General features: G+C 40.6%; 1 protein-coding gene across 4 annotated transcripts in view; it reads left to right on the plus strand.

Annotated features, from left to right (window-relative positions):
• Positions 1–23,881, plus strand: part of GOLIM4 (golgi integral membrane protein 4) — a 79,860-nt gene that overhangs the window by 27,170 nt on the left and 28,809 nt on the right. For all 4 annotated transcript variants that reach the window (XM_006936274.5, XM_003991933.6, XM_006936275.5 and 1 more), the window contains exons 2-5: positions 18,752–18,826; positions 20,149–20,198; positions 21,997–22,050; positions 23,404–23,554. In XM_006936274.5, coding sequence (XP_006936336.1) covers positions 18,752–18,826; positions 20,149–20,198; positions 21,997–22,050; positions 23,404–23,554 — 330 coding nt within the window. The remainder of the gene's footprint in view (positions 1–18,751; positions 18,827–20,148; positions 20,199–21,996; positions 22,051–23,403; positions 23,555–23,881) is intronic.

Consider the following 23,881-nt stretch of genomic DNA (forward strand, 5'->3'; position numbering starts at 1 on the left):
AAGTCCATATGTAATTAGTAAATCACATGCCCTTTTCAAAATTTAGGAGAGGAAAAAGCTCTAAAAAATAAGACCATTCAGAAGCCAAATTTTAAGAGATTTTATTTTCTGCCTTATTTTTTTATGTAGAGTGTTGAATGAACAGTTTCATCACAATAATTTTTGTTGATTTACTTTCAAGTTTTTTTTTAAGTTTTTTTCATTAAAAAAATTTTTTTTAATGTTTTTATTTATTTTTGAAGGAGAGAAAGAGAGACAGAGCATGAGCGGAGGAGGAACAGAGAGAGAGGGAGACACAGAATCCAAAGCAGGCTCCAGGCTCTGAGCTGTCAGCACAGAGCCCGATGCGGGGCTCGAACTCACAAACTGTGAGATCATGACCTGAGTCGAAGTTGGACGCTTAACTGACTGAGCCACCCAGGAGCCCCAACAAGTTTTTTTTTAATGACAGTAGGAAATGTAAGCCTAACAGAAAAATGCATGCAGGAATTATCAGTATTTATCTTAAGATAGATTCATTCTTTTTTTTTTTTTAACATTTATTTTTGAGAGAGAGAGACAGAGCATGAGCAGGAGAGGGGCAGAGAGAAAGGGAGACAGAAGCCAAAGCAGGCTCTAGGCCCTGAGCTGTTAGCACAGAGCCTGATGCGGAGCTTGAACTCACAAACTATAAGATCATGACCCGAGCTGAAGTTGGACGCTTAACCAACTGAACTACCTAGGCGCCCCAAGATAGATTCATTCTTGATCACTGACTTTGTAAGGCAAATTTTGTGAAAGTTGTTTTAATTCCATAATGCAGTTTTATCAGGTATATATTTTCATCATATTGTATAAACTCATTTAAATTTAGAAGGCACCCCATAAAATTATTTTTATATATTCCTGGTGAGACAGCAGGCCAGAAGATATTAATATGCTCTGTTAGATTTCATTTGTGTTCTTTTCAGATTCATGAAACTCCTGAAGACAAGATGATGGAAATATTTTCTGTACCTCAGATAAATATCATGTATATTTCCATATTAATAATGTAGAATTGTCCTTTCTGCGTTAAAGGGATTTTTTTTTAATGAGTCCTGGCCTTTTTGTTATTTCTCAAATGGCTATGTTGTGCTCTTTGAGGCATTTAGTATAGGGATGATATACTGAATTCTGTCAGTATGTTGGCAACATGTTAAAGATCAGAGGTTGTTTTGATTTGGTTTTGGTTTTGCTATGTCACTTGTGTGTGTGTGTGTGTGTGTGTGTGTGTGTGTGTGTGTGTGTGTGTGTGTATGTGTGTGTGTGTGTGTGTGGTAGCCTTGGAAGAAAAGCTAATAAGCATTTAGTTCAATTTTTTTTGTTTGCCTACATATACTGCTAATTCTATATTTATTTAGGTAAGAACTCAATGTGTGTTCCTAGGTTTATTGTTTTGGATCAAGAGCTAGAATTCTTAATAAATTTGCAGTGCTAAAGGGATAGGCTACTTGTAAGTACTGTGTTTTTATTCTGCCGCTGAGTAAGAAATAAGGTAGGCACACAATTACCTTCATTAAAAGTAGCTCTCAAAAGTGGGTTATTTAAGATGTTAAACAAAAAATTTACCTAGTGTGTTCTCAAGATTCTAACGCAAAGATGAAAGAATGAAGCATGAATATTAACTAAAAATTGTCCTAATTTTTCTGACAATTTGTACTCAGCAGTAATTACAGAATTTTTTTTCTTTTATTTGCATACATCTATTCATGCAGGTTTACGGGGGGGGGGCTATGTTGTATAAATGATTTTAAGGTAAATTTAAAGATAAGTTTCTTGTCCTTGTCACAGTCTCTTGAGTGACACTCACAAAATTACCATAGTAAGTGGATTCCTTTTCTAATGAAGTAACTCTTAAAAAATTCAGAATAATGGAACAAAACCATACTAAATCACCAATAAGTTTAATGCTTTTTAAGTAAACGCATTTTTGAATACTATAAATGTAAGATACTAATGGCTAAAGAAAGGTCACTATATCTTCTAATGAATAGATGGGAGTAATTTCTAATTAGCACCTGTTCCCTCACAAATTACATGTGAATTGGATGTAAAAGCTTTTTGTATATAAACTGTAAAGGACTATACAAACATAATTTACCATGATTGCTATGAAAGTAGGTTTTAATGGACCTTTTCCCCCTGGATATATGAGCACTCGTTTACGAATATTTTAACCTCTCTGTGACAGGTTTATCTGCAAGATGATAAAGAATAGAACTGACATCTTTTAGTGAAATAGCTGTTTGCTCTTCCTGAGAAATTCTGATTTGCACTTTGTCAATGGAGAAATAACATGAAATCAGAGGTGCAGTGTCTAGTATGTGAATGAATCCTGTTTTAAGAGCTATGGTTATAATTAGTTTTGTTCTCTGTTACTCGAAGAAACTATGCAGTGTAATAGTAAATGCCAGTTTCTCAAGTCCAAATTACTATAAATATTGAATTGGTTGAATCTGGAACTAGTGAGGTTATTCTGTGCCTGAACTTCCTGTTTCCACCTACCTCCCAATTACTTGCAGCTGTCAAAATAATTTTAATCATTTTCAGATACTTTGCAAAAGAGAAGGGCCTTAAGCCCTTCAGCCAAAAAGGTGTTGCCCCTTCTCTTCTCATCTGCCTTTGTAGCCCTGCTGGGTCCTTCTTTTCCAGTCAGGCCGGCATTCTTTCTGAACATCACCGTTATGCCCTAAGATCTTGAACATTTATCCAGGTCATTCCACAGTTCTGATTCCACACCCTTGCCTGCTAAGCCACATCAGAGAATCAGAATTTTAGAGCTCGAGGGGGCCTTAGCAATCAGTTGGTAAGCCCTCCTGTTTTGCCAATGATGAAACATATGACATTAAATAAATAGTTTCACATTAAAAATTAGATCCAAATGTCTGGACTTCCAGCCTTCAGCCCCTTCCATTGTGACGTGTTGCCTCCAGATACATGCAAGTAGGTGTGGGCAGAGATCCGCTTCCTCCAAAGGAACTGCTAACTCTTGCATTCTCCCACCTCTGTGTCCAGGCTGTTCACCAAATATGCCTGCTGATGTCCTAGTATGAGTAAGAGTTATTACGGGGGTTAAGAAAAAGTTATTATGGGGAGAGCAAATTGAAAACTATATAAGGCAGGGGAAGAATGAGCGAGCACACTCCTTAGATCCATGTACAATTAGAATAGCAGTTGTATTTTCCGTACTTTGCTGCTTTTGTTAGTCAGTGTCAGAAAAGGATAACGTGCTTGTATTTTTCATGGCCATACCTATAGAATAGGAGAGTCCCACTTTAGGACACCTTAAGTGTGGCACAGGGTCTTAGCTTGTGTGTAAGCTCATGTATAATAGTTTTCAACTTTTTGACAATCATGGGAGACAGATAAACCTGAAATAGTATTCTTCTGTCAGAAGCCTTTTCCTAAAATCAGAGCCTTTCTCAGCATTCTGCTAAACAGTGTCCTTTGTCTCTTATTTAAATTTAAGATACTGAAACTACACAAAGCCAAGGTGAAATGATTTATGTATTGTTAGTGTCCCTACTCCTCTCCTTTACTGGAAATATGCATAGTTAGTTAGAATTTTAGCATTGGAAGGACCTTGGCCCCTCAACTGTCCAACTGCATTTTATTGCTGAGGAAACAGACTTAGAAAGAATGGTGAGGTTTCTTCATTGTGAGCACAGCACTGGTTAGTGTCAGGCCACGTGGAACTCGGGAATCTTGGCTCAGGCCAGGGCTCTTTTCCCTAAATTATTTGAAAAATCCTCTTTAAGTTATCTCTTGTCTCCATCTGATTCTATTTGTCAGCTTGTCTCTTTTTTCTTTCAGGAGAATTCACCTTAGTCCTATTTAAGTTATTTTCAGTGGGTTTAATCTGAATTCTAACTATGGTATGAGGTTGAAAAGGAAAATCGGAAGCCTAACTCTAATTAGGAGGCTGATACCATCAAAGGTTTTTTTTTTTTTCTTTTTTTCTTTTAGCATCTAGTCATGCTCCTTTCTACAGATCAGGACTGCTTATTGATTTTTCTGTGCTTTCAAAAGTCCCCATGTACTTTGTTAATTTCAACAATATAGATATATTGTCTCTACCTTTGATAGAGAAACTCTAGAGGTTGCGGGTGAATCCCCATGCTTCTTTTGGTGCAAGTCGGCTGTATCAAATTTAAAGTTTCTTAAAAGGGGACTCTTGGAAATCTGCCTTGATAGGTAACCACCAAAGCTTTACATACACACATTTTATAAAACAATTGATGTGACGAGTACGTTGGTAACATCACCTGCTGCCTTGGATTGGAACATTCGTCTGTCTGCATCAGTTCAGTCACTTAATAATAAACATTGAGCAGGTACCCACTTTGTACCAGACCAAGGCTAGTATGCAGACAGTAAAGAGACCAACGATCTCATAAGTAATCTAGAGTGCAGTCTGAGTAGCAAAGTGATATGTAAAGTGATAATAAGACTGTGTAGAGCTCTGCCTAGGCCCTCTGGGAAGCTAGAGGCGGGGTGGGGGTGGGGTTGGGGGGTGGGCATCCACACCTCCTGGGGGGGGCCTCCAGGGATCATGGTGAAGACAGATGCTGGAGTATTGGGTGTCATGTTGCCTGTGACCTTATTTACATGACTCAGGCCAGTATAACAGAAGTATCGCAAGGACTAGTCACCAGAATATGCTTTCACGAAACTGTCTGTATCCTTCTTGCATCATATCATCATTAAAAGTCTCTCACTGTCACCCTCAAGCCCACCTGCTAAGTAGCGTGGCCTTTCTTAAAGGATGAAGAAAGGGTAGTATTTTTATTTGACCTTGGAGGGTCTCACCCAGCCCTCTAGTTTAAGGAATTTTACATCATTTGCAGTGACTAGTGGTTAAAACATGACCCCCTGCCCCAAGTCAGGCCGTGCCCAATGTCTCCATGCAGAAGGTATTCCTGTTCAGAGCCGTATGTGTTCTGCTTAAGCCATTAGGAAAAGACTCATTTTCTGTAGCAAATTGGAGGAAAGAAAAGAATTATACTTAATTACATTTTTAACCCAAAGGAAAGCTTAAAAATGAATGTCCAAACGTGAAAAGAGAACTCAGGCTATCATCAAGAATTCCGGTGAACCTGAAGAAGTAGCTTGGAGACATCTAGCACTGACTTGGTTCCCACAGTCTCTTATTTGTTTAAGTTCCCTCATTCATAACCATAAGTAGGTAAGCAGTTTTTGGTGGTGAGACTGAAACGTGTCAGGAGGAGTAGGAGTGGCCTTGGGGGATATAGGCTGAGGTTTGCCTCAGTGGGGTTCCTTGTGTTGGTTTTAGACCTGTAAGCGATGGTGAAATAGCTCTTCACAGCAAGAACTTTGTAGCTGCCAGCAGCATGTGTTTCTTAGATTACTATTTACATTTCTCTGTGCTGTCCGGATATCCCTAGCAAAAATTAACCAGGCCCAGGGGTGTCAGTTAAGCATCTGACCCTTGATTTCAGCTGGAGTCATGATCTCACAGTTCGTGAGATTGCGCCCTGCATCGGGCTCCACACTGAGCAGGGAGCCTGCTTGGGATTCTGTCTCTCTCCCTGTCTCTCTCTCTCACTCTCTCTCTGTCTGCCCCTCTCTCCCCCAAAATAAACAGTTTTAACAGTTTAAAAATTAAGTCCAACATGGGATGCATGATTTGCCCCGCCCCCGGGCTCCTTGGGTCCTGATCCACCTTTCACATGGTAGCCTAAGTCGGAAATATTTGCATCATCCTTGGATCTGCTCTTGTGGTGCGCTTTGAATCAGTCACTCAGGCATTTTGATTTGATTTCCTTAAATATATTTTGCTTCTGTGCATTCCTTTCCCTCTGTCAATGATTATTGCATATGCTTGAATATTATAAGGCAAGATTCCCTTCATCCTGCAAAATTACCCCTCAGAAAAGAGGGAGTCTTGTTGTATTGGAGTCAGCACAAAGCCTCTGCTATTACTGGGTGCTTTCCCAACTGCTTTATTTTAAACAGCAGAGCACTGTGTGAGGAAGACACATTAGCCCAAAATGACCTCGTTTGATATGGTTAGACATTTATGGAAGGCACCTGACCAAATCTTTTTTTTTTTTTAATGAAATAGCACTTAAAATAGTGTGAGTATTTATTCCCAGGAATGTGTCCTCCAATTGTAAATGTAAAATGTTTTTATGAACAACTTTTTTACCACCAGCCCCCCCAAAAGCTCCCTCGTACATTTGAGTTAGCAATATAGAAAGCATGAATACGCATGCACCTACGGGGCAGATGAAACCATCAGCTCCTAATTTTATTAAGTATCTGCAGTTTAGGACATTTCTCGCGATAGCATCAGACAGCTTCCACAAATGCTGTATCTCCAGTGAAAATGGGCATGCTTCAGAAAACTCAGAGGACTAAAATTCGGACTTGTGGTGATGTTGACACGGAGGTCAGACACACGTGTGAAGAGTGTGAATCAAAGTGTTTGTAGAGATGCGGATAAAAAAAAAAGTAATTTACCTAAACAGGTTTTGTATTTCACCGTGTCACCAAAATTGGCAAATACCCCCCCCCCTTATCTAATGTAAACAAGTAGACATTCAGAAAAGTGTATGAATCGTAAGCATAGAGCTCAGTGGTTTTTCACCAAGCAGTGTAGGCAGCACACAGACTGAGGACCAGAACATCACCAGCACCAGAAATGCTCCCTCTTGCTCTCTCCCAGTCACTGCCGGCCCGCCTCCCACTGCCATCTGCACACTGCGAACAGCACCGCATCTCCTATCACCACGGATTAGCTTTGCTTGTTTTTCAACTGTTTTCATAAGTAGAATTATTCAGCAAGTACCACTTTGCTGCCTGGCTTCTTTCCTCAACGTTATGTTTTGTGAAATTCGTCTATGTTCTTACACGTTGTTTGTTCACATTGCTGAGTGATAACTTAATTTTTTTTTTTTTTTTGAACAACTGCAACATAGTCATTCTACTATAATAGATGTTTGTGTTGTTTCCAGTTTGGGACTATTATGAACAGTGCTGCTCTTCAGACTCTTTTATGTGACTTCTGGTTACTAAATTCAAATATTTGGTTGGGTACGTGCCTCAGCATGGGATTTACGGCCCACGAGGTCTGCCTTTGTCGGCTCTGGCAGACACTGTCGAACTGTTTTCTAAAATGGTTATACTGACTCATCCATCCGTCAGCCAAGCAGGGGAGCTGGTTCTCCCACAGTCTTGCCAACCCTTGGTATTTTCTGTTTTTTAAAAGCTTAGCCATTTTGATGGGAGAATAGTGGTGTTGCGTTATGATTTTAATTTGATTTCTCTGATGGTTAATTTAGTTTACTACATTTTCCCACATTTAATCACTGTTAGAATTTCTTCAAGTGTCTGTTGATATTCTTTTTCACTTCCTACTCCTTTTCACTGCTTTAAAATTTTGTAGGTTCCAGTTGGGAAAAAAAAATCAACTTTTTTTTTTTTTAAGTTTACTTAGAAAGAGAGAGGGAGCAGGGGAGGAGCAGAGAGAGAGGGCAAGAGAGTATCTCAAGCAGCCTCCATGCTGTCAGCACGGAGCCCCACATGGGGCTCGATCTCATGACTGTGGGATCATGACCTGAGCTGAAATCAAGAGTCAGACACTTAACTGACTGAGCCACCCAGGCGCCCCAAAATTCGACTTTCTTTTTTATTGGATTGTCTTATTGGCATAACTGGAGATCATCTTATATTTGGGCAATATGGTCAATTGTGATGACTCCTAACTAATCCATCAACCTTTATGCTCTCTTGGATTCTCTCTCTTGTGCACCATCCAGAAACGTATTTTTTGTAGCCATGCAGATCTGATCAAGTCAACTGCAACCCTCTCACTCATTCTCTCCCCACCCTGATTACCCACCTTCCTATCATCCCTATATGTTTACAGAACTACCCCTTTAAGAGCACTTGAGGGAGGAGGTAGAGTGCACTTGCTAAATGTTCAGATTATCAGGCGTCTTCCCTGGAAATTTTGAATCAGTAGATTAAAGATGGGCCCCAGGAACCTGTGATACTAACAGGGTTATTCTTATTTTCAGGAAAGTGTGAGGAATACCATAAGCAGATTTTTTTTTTTTTTTTTTTGGCCTCAGTGCTCTTGCACTGAGTTCTTTTCCACTGTCTGTATTTTTCTGTCTTTTCCTCCATCGTTATCTTTCAACATCCACACAGATGTTACCTGTGGGTGTCTATCTCGACTCCTGAAGGCTGAGTTAATCACTCTGTAGTCAATAAATGCTTATTCCAGATCTTCCACACAAACCTATTCCACTTGTGGCCTTCCCCATCTCAGACGATCACATGCATTGGTATTATCTTCAGTGTAAATGCAGAATCTGCCACAGCCTGCACATTGGTCCTCTTCTACTGTTACCTCATGCCTGGATTACTGAAGAACTGGTTTCCCTGCTTGCATCTTGACCCCATGTGGTCAGAGTGATCATTATTTTAAGATCTAAGCCATCGCTCTATGTTCCTGCCCAAACCCTCCAAAGGGTCCCCGCTTCTTTTGGAGTAATAGCCTGAGTTTTCACTAGGTCCTAGGAGGCCCATCCCAATCTGTCCCCTTCCCCACCTTCACACTTTGGTCTTCCAGCTCACACTCCTCACCTACAGTGACCTCCCTACTTTTCTTAGAACGGCCTGGGTATGCTTGCCCTGTAGGGCTTTCGCATTGCCCATCCCTTATGTCTGGAACATTTCCCCTGGATGTCTGTGGTAGTCATTCTTGCACTTTTTTCAAGTCTTGGCTCAGATATCTTCTCAGTGAGTCCTCAGATTCAGAAGTGTGACCCATCCTCCCCATGCCTCCAGTCTCTTTTACCATGGTCTTCCCTCTCCCCCCATGACACTTAGTAGCTCCTAACCACTTACTTATCTGCCAGAACATGAGCTCCCCAAAGGCAAATATTTTTTACTGTTGTGCTCATAACGTATTCCCTAATATCAGAACAAATGCCTGGCACATAGTAAGTATTCACTGAATACTTGTTTGATGTGTTGAATGAAGTATCCAGGATGCTATAGATATGCCAGCCTTAAATAGTATCTCTTGATAAGCAAGATTTTTATTGAACCCTCTTCCAAGATACATTGCATATTCTCACATCTTGAAGTGAAAACGTGACATTGGGAGTTTGGATAAAGAGGGTGTTGCTTATATACTGCTGTGCTGATTGGAAGGAGAAGCCAGTTGTAGGCTGGTGCATCCTGCCCTCCTTGTGGTTATTCTCTGGGATAAAGGCTAATACAAGATAAGAACCTCTTGGGGTTGATTCTTGAGTGCTGGATTTTAGGTTTGTTCCCTCTTTGCTGGAATTAGTGGAAGTGTCCATGGAGGCTGGTTCCGTGAAGAAATCAGATAACTTAGGAAAATGAAATGTCTTTTATGGTTGGTTCAAGCACATGAGTTTTGAAAAGTGTATGTGGGGCGCCTGCGTGGCTCAGTCGGTTGAGCGTCCGACTTCGGCTCAGGTCATGATCTCGCAATTCGTGAGTTTGAGCCCCACGTCGGGCTCTGTGCTGACAGCTCAGAGCCTGGAGCTTGCTTCGGATTCTGTCTGCTTCTCTCTCTGCCCCTTCCCCCCTCATGCTCTGTCTCTCTCTGTCTCTCAAAAATGAATAAATGTTAAAAAAAATTTTAGAAAAAAGTTTATGTATAACTGCATAGTCCTATTATAAAACCAGTGTGCTTTTGCATATTTTAGCCCATCTAAAGGGCATTCTTCTACATTGTTACATCAGTTTTGGGTGGCCAGAAGCCTCTGTCTCTCTTTTACTCATTCATTATTTCCTGAAACACTGTGATGCTGTCCTGCTAAAATCTGACTGCTTAGATGAGAAGAATATTACTGTATAGGGTGTATTTTTGTACATCCAAGTTTAGAATAGCTTTTGCTTCTATTACTGTGAGTCCTTAAGTTTCTAATATATATGCATATGTACTTCCACATGTAATTTTTGCTTTGTAGAGTGCAGCATTTTCATGGGACGGGAGGATATTTTTCCTCTCAGCTTACAAAGAGATTCTGTTTAAAAATCTGCTGGCTCAGCAGGTCACTATGCCAGCTCGCCTAACCTTTGGTGAGCTCTAATTGTCTCCTTGCTGTTTTACCTGTCCTTGCCTCTCTTCACAGCCCAAATTTATTGATTATAAGCTTTTTATAAGAGTCAGTTCTACACTTTTGTGTTTCCCAAGGTGCCTGGCATACTGCTGGGCTATAATATAGTAGCTCAGAGTAGCTAAGAGAAGTATCCTTTCATGAGGAGTGAAAAGATCTCATCTAATAATAAGAATGATTATTAGAAGCTCACTACTTGAAAGAAGACCTGTATGAAGAAATATATCTTAAGTCAGCTACTTGTTTGAAAAAGCCAAATCTCAGATAGTGTCATAAGGGAAAGCCTGGGTATAGTTTTATCCAAAATAGAAAAGGCAGTTAAGCACCATTCAAATCATGGTGAAAATTTTCATTTAAACGACTTCATAAACTGTATGCATTAGCAAACTTAAAAATAGACAGTTGTGTGAGCTATTATAGGAACTGTATTGTGCAGTAAAAAAAGATACTTCAATTGCCATGCAGCAGAAAAATACCTAATCAGACTGTCCTTTTTTCTCTCAGCGCTCTGAAAGTGTCTCTATTCCAGCCTCTATTAGGGCTGTGATTTAACTAATGCTAATCTTGTGAGCCTGCACATCAACAGATAAATTTATATTTAATCTCTGTTCTGTTACCTTTCTCTTCTGTGCGATATGCAAGTACTAATGAGCCAACAAATGTGGAAATTTAGTTTAAAAGTGCCAGGACATAAAGGATGGCAGGCAAATGAGCAAAAGTATGAAATATCTTCTAAAGGCACGCATTCATTGAACAACCACTGAATACCACTAGCTATTAGGAACCGGGGTATTGGGACTGAAGTGGTAATGAGAGTTTCAGATATAGAACAGGAGGACTGAGGAGATAGCCAATCCCAGCCTTCAAAGCACATAGAGTTCTTTTTTTGTCGTTCATTTATTCATTCACTCATGCGTGCATTCATTGTCCACTGAATGTTGACAATTCAGCGCACCCGGGGTACAATAGTGGAACAGAGCAAACCAGAAATTCTTGTCCCGACTAAACTTGTATTCTAGTGGGATAGAAAGGCAATCACTAAGGTAAATAAGTAAAGAAATACTGTAGGGTGTTATGTGCTAAGGAGAAAAATAAAACAGGAATGAAGGCTGGAAGCGTCGAGGGTGGGAAGCAGGTTGCAGTTTTATTTTTTTTTTTAATTTTTTTTCAATGTTTTTTATTTATTTTTGGGACAGAGAGAGACAGAGCATGAACGGGGGAGGGGCAGAGAGAGAGGGAGACACAGAATTGGAAACAGGCTCCAGGCTCTGAGCCATCAGCCCAGAGCCTGATGCGGGGCTCGAACTCCCAGACCGCGAGATCGTGACCTGGCTGAAGTCGGACGCTTAACCGACTGTGCCACCCAGGCGCCCCAGGTTGCAGTTTTAGATGGGTTGTCCAGGAAAGGACTTGGCGAGAGGTGTCTTGTTAGTAAAGATCTGCTGGAAATGCAGGAGTCAGTGGTGCAGAGAAGGAGGAGTGGAGGCAACGAGGAAGAGGCCGTACAAGGTGCTGAGGTGAAAGGGTGTCTGGCCTGTTGGAGGAATGAATGACGGAGTGGAGCAGGAGGAACAATCTGGGCCTTGAGGGGGGCGGGGTCGAGTTCCACTCCTAGTGTGATGGGAAGCCACTGAAGGTTTTGCCCCCAGGCCTGGAGTGTGAACGTGTAATTTAGTAAAGGGAGCTAGCCATAGGAAAAGGTTAATTAACAGCTGAATTCAGCTATAAATTGTCAGGCCGACTGGAAAGGTTAAATTGTACTGGAAGATGTAAAACTGGGGTGAGTGAGAAGCGAAAGGTGGACTTAACTGTTCAGGAGTTACGTGTGAGAGATCATAATGGAGTTTCGGAAATGGTGCAGAAGTCGGGAGACTTTGCCGAAAGAGCCAGGCTGAGACACTGAACGCAGCCACAGGCCTTAGGGGCGGCCTTACCTACTCCAGGGAGCTGGAGGGAGGATCCAGTGAGATCTTCAAAATGCCACCTTCTTTGTTCTTTTACTTAGTTGTTTTATGTGGGTTGTTTTCTAAGGGGAGCTCCTCTGTTCTTTCTCAGACTCCTTATGAGGTAAAATTCTGAGAGAAGGAAGGACAGATCATTGGAAAACTGTATCTGAAATGTTGTCTTCACGTTAATTACCAAGTCATTGTTCTCCAGAAGAGAGGGTGGCAAGTGGCTGGCCTCCGCCCCACATCTGGTGAGTTAGAACCACAACCGAAAACTGTTCTTAAAGGCTGTGATAAACATCTGCTATTTTAGGCCTAAAAACAAAGACAAAACAAATCTCCGAAAGGACTATGTTCTGGGAACTATGGTGATTTCAGTTCATCTTCCTTTTTGTCTCCTCTTGCTATCCTACTTAAAAATCTTCAGCCACAATTCTCAAAGGCCCAGGTTTGTTCATTTTCATTTTTATAGTCTGCAAAATGAAAAAGGTACTTGCAATTCTTTTTTTAAATTTTTTTTTTCAACGTTTATTTATTTTTGGGACAGAGAGAGACAGAGCATGAACGGCGGAGGGGCAGAGAGAGAGGGAGGGAGACACAGAATCGGAAACAGGCTCCAGGCTCCGAGCCATCAGCCCAGAGCCTGACGCGGGGCTCGAACTCACAGACCGCGAGATCGTGACCTGGCTGAAGTCGGACGCTTAACCGACTGCGCCACCCAGGCGCCCCGGTACTTGCAATTCTTAATGGTTTCACAGGTTGAGTTCTATGACTTTCTTACAGAGCCTCAAGTGTTTTTTTGTTGTTTTTTTTTAATAAAGACAAAACCTTATGTTACGGGCAAGACTGAAAGCAAAATTCTATGAGCTGTTGCTTCTGCCAAAGAAACATTGCCCTCTCTTGGCTTAAGGTGCTAAAAGACTCAGCGATGCTTTCTAATTTTGGAGTGTTGCCTTTTAATTCTGAATTGGCGCTGGTTGCCCTGAAATGTCATAGATAGGTATTTTGCCCACAAGTGGATGTGCAACAGCTAATTTCTCTTGTGACTTTCAGAGGAAGTCAGAGTAAAAATGGAAAATTGCTGCAGGAAGCTGGCATGATTATAAACTCTTGAGTGCTTGAAAGAGGAATAAAACCTCTTTCCATTCTCCACTGCATGGAAAATATTAAACTCCTTTTCAGGAAGCAGGGGAGATGATGAGTATTATGCGTTTTCATCCTTTCCTCATGGGTTCTTGTGATTCAAATCCTATCCCGGTTGTAGTGCTGTTCTGCCTTAAAAATCTTGAATGCCAAGATTGAATCATTATTTGTATCCTTATTTTTCCTTAAATTTGTCTGGTGCTTTGAGAATACTCATTATGCACCTTTTTTGTCGTGGAGGTTCTGGCAGTATTAGTTCATCTTGACTGATGCCCTTGACTTCAGAGTATAAATAGGAAAATAGAGATAGGTGACAAGGATTGATTAGTGATCCTCCTTCTAAGTGAAACAGTAAACCCATCTAGATAAATCACTAGCTCCAAAGCCTGGAGAATGCATGTTAAAAGAATTAAGGGTAGTGTGGGGTGTATGTGTGTGTCTGTTTAGTTGATAGGGAAATTTTCTAGAGAGCTGCAAGGACGCAAAGATTCTGTTTTACTTTTGGGTTTTTATTTAAAAAAAAAAGTCTTCTGAGTTTTGGAGCTGTTGGACTGATTACTTACTTTCTGTTTTTTTTTAAGGGAAAAATTTTTTTTAAGTAAAAGGGAACTGAGATTAATATTTTATTGCCTTTTCGAGTCCCCCGCCCCCCCACTGCTGTCTCCGTGTGTGTGTGTGTGTAAGTACTTCACATTACTAGACTTTAATTGTAGGGTTGAAAGGGCTCAGGGAATCATCTGATTCTTTGGCAATTTTAAGCCGTCACAGATAGGTGAAAAAATATTTTGAAATTTTCTAGCTTTTACTCTGTGCCGGGCAGTGTTCTAAGCACTTGACACAATTTAACTAAGCACTTGACACAATTTAACTTCTTTAACCCTGACATTCACCCAAAAGAGATAGGTGATACCATTATTCCCATACACCGTGTGAGGGTAACTGAAGTACAAAGTTCAGCCACTTGCCCCATAAGGAATAGATCTGGGATTTGAATCTAGACACCGGAGTCTGTGCTCTCAACCATTACATTACCATCTGCTTCTTTCCCTCTCCCTTTCTTTCTAGAATTTGCAGTTTCAAGGGTTAATTTTCACTCTCATTTTCCCTTACATAATGTGGTTTCCTCAGCATACAGTTTAAGATGCCTTTTGGCTTTGTTTTCCTTTTTCTTTGAACTTGATTAAGAAACAGCACTTCTCCAGCCCCTATCAGTCACTGCCGCTCCCTTCTCTCACCTCCTCCTTGTTGATATTCTCCAACGCTTAAACCATTTCTGCATTCTTAAGTTGTTTTACGTCAGGACCAGAAACTGGTGCTATAATAATGGCTTGACCAGTTCTGAGTAAGATAATATTAATAGTACAGTTACCTCATGGTTTGTACATATATTCTCTTTCCTTATTTACCACATCTTTTTTTTTTTACTGCATTTGCAAAACCACATTCTTTATGCGTTAGATCTTGCTAATAGTGATGCCATTTTATTCAATCATGTACATCTCAGATTTCTGAAGACCTTTGACCTTTGATTGGAATCCACAAACACGTTGGGCTCTTTGCAGACATTTCGTAGCATCTGTTGAGGTTATTTATGAAAGTTTATAACTGTGTATCCTCAGATTTTCTGGTTCTTGAGACAACATTGCTATTAATATGTTGAACGTGTAAATTCCCATTGAGCGTAAAACTGTCAAAGACAGTTGTGTGATTCAGTATGATAAATGGGTACTTCGGACTGGCTGTTGGCACGTTATCTTCCTGATTGCATTGCAGAGAAGAGACTAAAGAATGGAGCATTGTCTCCCACCCTCTCATCCCATCCCCTACACTCCCTGTCTACTTGGTATAATGTAGTGGACCCTCCACTCTTACTGAAGATGAAATAATGCTGATGAGTTTTCTGCTTCCCAGTGCAAAGACAATCATTACCCAGTTACCCAGTTCCATATAAGACTGAGTTTGCAAGAGTAAGTTTATGGTGATTGCTGCTATATATGAAGTAAAGAATTTCACAGGATTGTAAGTTGTAAATGCAGCTTCCTCCTCTATCATTACCCTTCCATAATAATGTTTAGTATATGGAGTCTGAGAGCCGGAGATAGGTGGTGAGCAGCCCTCTCCTGTATGTCTTGTTTACTGTGCTGCTCTGTCTCTTAAGATCATGGGTGTTTCTAGGCTGGAATTGTTCGCCTCTACTAGTCCCGACCTCCTCAGGAGCCCCCTATACCCAGGACCTCCCACTCACCCCTGCTGCCACTTAAGTTTCACTGGAACAAGATCTTGACTGCTTTTCCTGTTCCTTTCTTTGAAAGTGACACACATACTTGCTGAAATCATCTATAATATGTCCAATTAGTACACCAAAATTCCGTTTTAACTGGCATGTGTATGTTCCTGTGACTCTCTCTACCCAGGACCTGGGAACTTTGGCCGGTGGGTTAGAGGAAAGGAGTGCACTTCCTTCCAGCCGGGGAGCTTAGGTGTTCCTGTGGCATCCTGTTTTTGCCTCTGTGATATCGTGATAGCATTGTAATGTACCTGCGTCCCTGTAAGTTTTTCCCACCTGACTGAGCATGCAGTTTATTTAGGGCCTGGCTTAGTGAGGCCCTATAGTGCTAACCTTTTTTTACCCTGCCTTGTTCTAAACATCATTCCACATGATACTGTTGGTACCAATCCAAGACACTTCTTGGTTTTAATAGGCTTTTTAGAAGCTGGCAGAGGGACTTATATACCATACAGATTTGTTTGAAAAAAAAAAGTAATTTCTCAACAGTGGACTTGTAGCCAAGCTTTTTTTTTTCTTAAGATTATTTATTTTGAGAGAGAGAGAGAGAGAGAGAGAGAGAACAGGGGAGGGGCAGAGAGAGAGAGGGAGGAGAGAATCTCAAGCAGTCTCCACACTATCAGCACAGAGCCCAGTGCGGGGCTCGAACTCACGAACCATGTGTGAGATTGTGACCTGAGCTGAAATCAGTAATCAGATGGTTAACTGACTGAGCCACCCAGGTGTCCCAAGATTTTTTTTAAGTTATTTTTATTTATCTTTGAGAAAGAGAGAGAGAGAGAGAGAGAGAGAGAGAGAGAGAGAGAGAGGATGTGTGCATGCAAATGGGGGAGGGGCAGAGAGGGGTAGAGAAGGACTCTCAAGTAGGTTCCATGCTGTCAGTGCAGAGCCTGATGTGGGGCTCAGTCTCACAAACCCTGAGATTGTGACCTGGTCCAAGGTCAAGAGTGAGACATTTAACTGACCGAGCTACCCACGTGTCCTGCAACCAAGCTTTTTGGAGTACAGCTTCCTTTACCCCAAGTTCATGCCCCTGTGCTTTTGTCCCTGTGATGTCTTCCAGAAGTGCCTTTCTCCCTCGGGGTCCTTTTCTGTCAAACTGCTCTTCATTCTCAAAGCCAGCCAAGAGGTCACCTCTTCTCACCTCTGAGAAGTCTTCTCTTACCTTTCTCGCATCCAGAGCTCATCCTTGTCTTTCCTTGGGCTTCCATATATTTTTATTGCGCTAAATGTATTTAGCTCCGTTTTTAAATTTTTATTTATTTATTTATTTTTGAGCGAGCGAAAAAGAGTGTGAGCAGGGGAAGGGGCAGAGAGAGAGGGAGACACAGAATCCGAAGCAGGCTCCAGGCTCCGAGCTGTCAGCACAGAGCCTGAGGCAGGGCTCGAACTCACGAACCACGAGATCATGACCTATAGCTCTAATTATTTAAAAATTACTGTCTACTAACCTGTCTACTGTGTTAGACTTGAGCTGCTTGTAGCCAGGCCTATGTCTGTCTATTCATCTTTCATTTCTACTCATGATGTGGTTCCAGTTACATGGTAGGGGCTCAATGGATGCAGAGCTGTATTGGATTCCTTTATAAGAATAGCACTGGGGTGGGCGAGGAAGGGTCATCTGGCAAGGAATAGAACTCCAGGCAGAGGAAAAGACTGGAGCAGGGATAGTTGCTATGACTTGTGTGAGGCTGAGGCTGAGGGGCAAGTTGAGATTGGGGCATACACGCTGCCAGGGCATGACGTGATGCCAGTTTGGATGGTGGCAGGAATTCTAGGAGCAGTGCACAGAGATGGCAGCAGACGTGTGAGTAGAGGTCGGGGCTGTGGTGGTTGCAGAGGGAGAGAAACTTCCTTGGAAGTGGAAGGTTTATATGGGATGACAAGATGAGAGATGCAGTGTGGGGAGGCGGTGGAGGACCTAGGAGGCGATGGGCAAGTTGGAGGGAGGACAGCAGGAGCTGCCAACTGGCAGCCGTGACACCGGGGAAAGGGCGGGAGGGACAGGGCATTCACTTCAAGCGCAAGGGGTTATTATGTCAGGTGTGGGGGAGGGGAGTTGCTGTGACCGCAGCCCTTTTGGATGTGTCCAGTAGTGTCGGGCAGTTGTATGCACTGTACATGGTGAGTCCGTGATTGATGGTGAAATTGTATCTTAGGCAGCCAAGGGAAGCTAGGGACTGGCACGGGAACCAAATAACAGGTTTGGCTTTCCTTGGCAAGGAATGAGATCACATGGGACCATAATGCTGCACGAATAGGATGCAAAGTGTATGTCAGAAATTCAGGTTTTGCCCTTTCCCCCCTTCTTTGCCTGTACAAACCACTCTGCGAGGCTGGGCTTTCTGTCCCAGAAGGAAATCTTAACACAAACTTGGATACTTCTCAACTTCTCTCAGATTAAAAGAAAAAAAAATTTTTTTTTAGTAACTTTTATCTGGAAACACAGTCTTGGTCTACTAAGTATTATGTCTGGCCTAGTCCATCTGCATACATTTTATTGTATAAATAAAATATCGACGTTATCATCTTATTCATTCAAAGGTAAAGCTCCTCCCATTCTTCCCGTTTGATGTAGAAGTGAAGCCTGAGGTGGGAAAGAGAGAGTCCTGATGGGCCTCTCCTCCCTCTTTTCCCCTACCACATCTGTTCTTCCTCTCTACTCACCAGGGGGAATACGCCTTCTCTTTTAGGCCAGTGGGGTGCTGAGGTTTCCTTACTGGTCTGGACAGCCTTAGCTCACATTCAGCTCACGTGGACTTGCCAGTATTTATGGGATATGTAGGTGGAGAAACCTGAAGTCTTTGGAAGATGCTGTGCTAATACCTAAGAGAGAGGCAGGAGCTAGAAATATATATACATGTGGGGCTAACAGCTGTGCAAATGGTGGTGAAAGTCAGGAGAGTGGACACCTCTGGCCTGCAAGAGACATGGAACCTCAGAGATTCTCGTATTTGAGAAGCAGGAGAAGGAGCTGGCAAAGAAGGTGGATAGAAGCCTCTCTCAGAGTATTGTTTCTATAAAGGGGCAGGCTGTGCAGAAGTCAGCTCAGAATTATGTGTATTATTGTGTCTGTTTTTTACCCAGAATGTGGAACTTATAAATGCAGTCATTTTATGTTAATTGTGAAGACCTTAAATTGTTTCCTGCCCCCCCATTTTGAAAATTGATGTTAATTTTATTTTAGAAGTTCTAATTCTTTGCAGATAAATTTTAACTTTTTTTTTCAGTTGTGTATGAACACAGATCAAGATTAGAGAAATCCTTGCAAAAGGAAAGACTTGAACATAAGAAAGCAAAGGAAGGTAAATATAAAATGCAATTTCTGTTCTGTATTTTTATCAAACTCCTCGTTGTCATATCATGTACTTGCTTTACTATCTTTTTGCTAAGAAATTTCTCAGCTAAACCCTAAGTCAGTTTTATGGGTAGACTGAGAAAGTCCAGCAATATGTAATGCATTGTGCAGTTCAATAATTTCTGCTTAAGATTAGGTTCAGAATCTTTCATTCAGTTTATGCCACTTTGAGGTAGTTCATATTATTAGTTATACATCAGAAATAAACAGCTTTTCATGTGAATATTACACATATGTTACTTATACCAGAAACTTCTGTCCATAGATGTACAAGGAGTAACAGCTTGTGTTGTCCAGAATATGACAAATTTTATACATTCGTATACACATACATACATACATTTAGACATATACATACATTTATAACATAATAAATTGATCTCATTGCATGATGTCTCTTTGTGTGTGGTGTCTTCTATGTTATGCACATATTTTATTTTAGGCTTTTATTGGCACAGCTGATGGGTTCAATTTGAGAAATTAGCATTTAGGAGGCATTAGGCAATGCTATTGATTTTTATCAGATTTTTTTCTAGAAAACATAGGCTTTATACAGCTTGTGGTTTGAATTTATCCCCATTCTTCTTTTTATTTGTTTCCTTATGTTTTGTGAAATCTTATGAGGAAATATAAGTTAGGTATTCTGTCTGATTATGTTGGTATGGAGTAGAGGGAGGGAGAATGGGAGGGCAGTATGGGGTAGGATGTTTTACTGACCCTTGGATTAAGCCTGTTGGAAGAATACAAGTTTAACATCATTAAACTGCTTTGATAGGATTTGGATTCTCCTTGTCTTTAAATGCAGAGTGATTTTATAGAGCCATCTAGTGGATAATAAAGCTTTAAGAGCATAAAAGGTGGTTTCCAAGGCTTGATTTCTCTTTTCAAGTCCTGAATGGTTTTAGCATGCCATCTAGTGGATAGCAATAAATCATCTCTTGTCTTTAGGTGTGCCTCATTTTTTTCTTTCTTCTTAATTTCAAGGAGAGTTCATCGCAGAATGCACAATCTAAGATCACTTCTAATTAATTGGTTATCATGTATATTTTGTTTATTCAAGATATATAGCATTAAAATAAAGATGAAAATTATATGATAGTTATTTTCAATTCTCTCTAAAGCATTAAGAGGCAAAATAAACTGCGTTACTAAGCATGATTGTTTTTAAACCTAAAATATTTTTCACAAGTCTGAGTAAAGTTTGCCTTTGTTTAAAAATTCCATAATGAATTAACTTACACCCTATTTTCTCCATTTTTTATTTTCTAGATTTTCTCGTTTATAAATTAGAAGCACAAGAAACACTAAATAAAGGAAGGGTATGTTTTGGGTTTTTTTCTTAATTATTTTATGAAACTTAAGGAGAGGGAAATATAGCAACAAAATCTTTTACAGTGTTGATCATTAGGACAGTAAGGCTGAAATATATATCTACGTATATATATACATAATATATGCAAATATATATATACACGTAGATATATACGTGTATATATATGTAGATATATATGAAGTATATATCTACATATATCTACATATAGTATGTATATAAATATATAAATATATTTAAATATAAATGTATAAATATAATTATATAAACATATAAATATATTTTTGATAAAGTGGGAGTAGCCTTAATGTTCAACAATAAATAAAAGATTATTCATTCATTTGTTCATTTGTAGTCCTTTTCTAAGAGAATACATATGTGATGTATATTTTGCTTTGCCTTTGTACAGTGTTACTGTAACTTGCACAGATGTTATGTGTAACATCTGGCCTAGGGTCAGCATTCAAATACATCTGTGGAAGGAAGGAAGGAAGGAAGGAAGGAATGATAGTGGCGTTTAAAATTTTTTTTTTAGTACAAATTCACTGGAGAAAAGTAAGCTTTTCTCTTACTCTAAGAAAAACATATAACATTAGTTGAATGAAACATCAGCATTCTGGGGTACTAAAACTGAGAAGAGTCAGGAGGCTGTCAGCTTTCAACAGGCCTTTTAAAAGGCCCAGCTAAGATTGCGTACTTTCTGTTGTGCATTTCAAAAGAGTTACTCTTACTTTACAAAGAAAGTTCGTTATGAAATAAAGCAATAGAGTAAACTTTAACTTTACAAAGAAAGTACGTTATGAAATGAAGCAATAAAATAAAGCAATAAAGTTTACTCTTTGACTTTACAAAGAAACTGCGTTATGAAATAAAGCAATAAAGTGAAGTGATAGAGGAAAAATGCAGTTCATTTTGGAAATTGTAAAAAAAAAAAAGAAAGAAAACCAGAAATGGCTGGGAGTGTACTTGTGCCGGAGATGGGGTGCAGCACGTCAGATAGAACAGCACCGGGAGGGAGAATTGTCAGGTATCTTGTGCCCTGACTGCTTGTGGCTGTCCAGGACTGTGGAAATGTGTGAGGCCCGTGTGTAAAGATGTTCCCCTGGGACACAAATTGTACACTGCTGCAACATGGCTTGGGCTCAGGTTTCAGTCCTGGCTCTGCTACTAAACAAGTGTTTGCCCTCAGCTTGGAGTCCTTATCCTTTCTCGGTTTCTCACTTGTGAAGTGGGTAAAGTGACACATGGAGAATTCCTTACCCGCAGAAGCCCAGGGAAGGAAAGCACCTTTTCTCTTCCCTTTCTTAAGCCTTGCAGAGACTGTGAGGCCTGGTGCAAGTTGGTTCATCCCCCCATCCCCTCAGAGCACCTGGCGTAGTGTATCAGCCACGCGCCATGCATAGTGACTGTGTCTCAGGGCAAGGACCTTGTGCGTCTGAGCCTCGGTTCGTCTCAACTGGAGAGGGGAAGGGAAGTAAATCATTTCCAGGGGCCCTGCCAGGGTGCTGTTTTATGACTTCATGTCTTACTGTTTCTTTACTAAAACGTAGCAAACTTTGAGGAACATTGAAACTTCTTCCTGCCGTTAAATAAAGAGATGGCCTGAAACTTCTTCCTGCCGTTAAATAAAGAGATGGCCCCAGAGAAATCCTGGTTAGAGCATAGAATTCATTGTGGCTTATATAAGTGAAATAGATGGAATTGTTCTGTTAAGTGCTTTAAGCCATGTTTAGCAAGAGAGCCAGATTCGTTATCTCTGTGTTAACCATTTTCTTTTCAATTTACAGCAAGATTCCAATAGTAGATACAGTGCGTTGAATGTGCAACATCAGATGTTGAAAGTGAGTAATTTAAAGTTGTTCTTCATGCGTGGATGAAAGAACTAAGTAACTTACAAGATCAAGGAAAGCTTATGGAAGGTTGATTTGTGTGGTAATACAGCACATTGTCATTTTTCACTAAAAATGATGTAGAATTGTAATGTCCCCTCATCTTATCACCCAGTTATAAACACACACACACACACACACACACACAAAACCATTCAGCTTATTACACATTTTTTTTTGGTGAAACAGTGTCTGGTCACCTGATTTTTAATTCTGTTCTTCTCTTTATCCTTTAAGGCTTTTTGTTTGTTTAATTTCTCACAGTGGTCTACCTTAGATATTTGCTTTCATCTTAGGCACGTTGGAGGCAGTAGAATTAAATGCCTCATTCATGTTACTAATGTTTAATGTGTCCTTTTACTTGCTACAGGAACACAATTTATATTTAAAGCTTTTCCTTCCTTGATTCTTGGGTAAAACTATTGTGGGTCAAGACGACTTAAGAAAGAGAGAGAGAGGGAGAGAGGGAGGGGGTGGGGCGGGGGGAAGATTCATTATTTCTGTGAAGCTAGAAGAGAAGACTGGATCTCATGAAGCCTTCTGCACAGCAGGAAAACCCTGTCAGGGTCTCCACCCCTTCCTTCAACCTCCCTCCCTCCCTCCCTCCCTCCCTGCCTGGCTTTTTATTTGGTATTGTCTTTCCTCCTGTGTCAGTAGAGTGAGTGCTTTTCATCGAAACCAGAACCTTTCCTGGATCAAGAAAGCAGTGCATGGATTAAAGCAGACCATCCTTTCATTAAGCATATGGAGATTGTAGCATTTACCTAGATTATGATTACAGTGTAGTATTATAACTAGGAGTAAGGTAAATAAGATTTATTACTTCCCCCAAAGGGAAAAATACCACTTTTTTCCCTTTTTCTTTAAACTCGGTTGCCAGGAAGGCTGAAAAGTAAGGAAGGGAAATAAAAAATGTTGCTGAGAAAACATTAGATTGAAAGAGAAAGTCTGGAATATCTGTGGAGGGATAATTTTTCCATTATCTTTACCTTGTCTCTGCAGCAATTTGAACCCCTGGGAATTTCCCCAAATCCTTCCCCCCCACCCCTTTCCATCTCCCATTGCTGACTTCTGACTTCTTGTTGTTTTACCGATGTTAAAAATTAAAGAGAAAATTATGTTTGGCCATAATCCCAAGCCACTGATCTGAAATGTAAGGGAAATGGAGGGGAACTGCCCAAATTAAAAGCAACCTGAGGAAGACAGAACCTGCTACTTCACCTGTTCTTTCTCCAGAGAGAAAGGCTATAGACTCTGGGATAATTTAGGGAATACACATCTCTGCTCAAGTTCTCATCTTTGCAGAGTCAACACGAGGAGCTGAAGAAACAGCACAGCGACTTGGAGGAGGAACATCGCAAGCAAGGAGAAGACTTCAGTAGGACGTTTAATGACCATAAGCAGAAATACCTGCAGCTGCAGCAAGAGAAAGAGCAAGAACTTTCTAAGCTAAAAGGTATTTGAAAGTCTAATTAGCCAGTTTATGTGGACATAACTGCTCATATTAATGTTTCTGTAAAACAATATAATTTTGTTTGTTGTTTTACATGGCGACTGATTCACACTTACCTGTGGTTACTTCTTTTTTTTTTTTTTTCTTTTTAAGTTTATTTATTTTGAGAGAAAGAGAAAGAGTGTGAGCCGGGAAGGGGCAGAGAGAGAGGGAGAGAGCATCCCAGTCAGGCTCTGTGCTGTCAGTGCAGAGCCTGAAGCAGGGCTCAGTCTCATGAACTGTGACATCATAACCTGGGCCGGGATCAAGAGTTGGACGCTGAGCCACCCA

The sequence above is a fragment of the Felis catus genome, chromosome C2 (assembly GCF_018350175.1).
Source record: "Felis catus isolate Fca126 chromosome C2, F.catus_Fca126_mat1.0, whole genome shotgun sequence".
NCBI lineage: Eukaryota > Metazoa > Chordata > Mammalia > Carnivora > Felidae > Felis > Felis catus.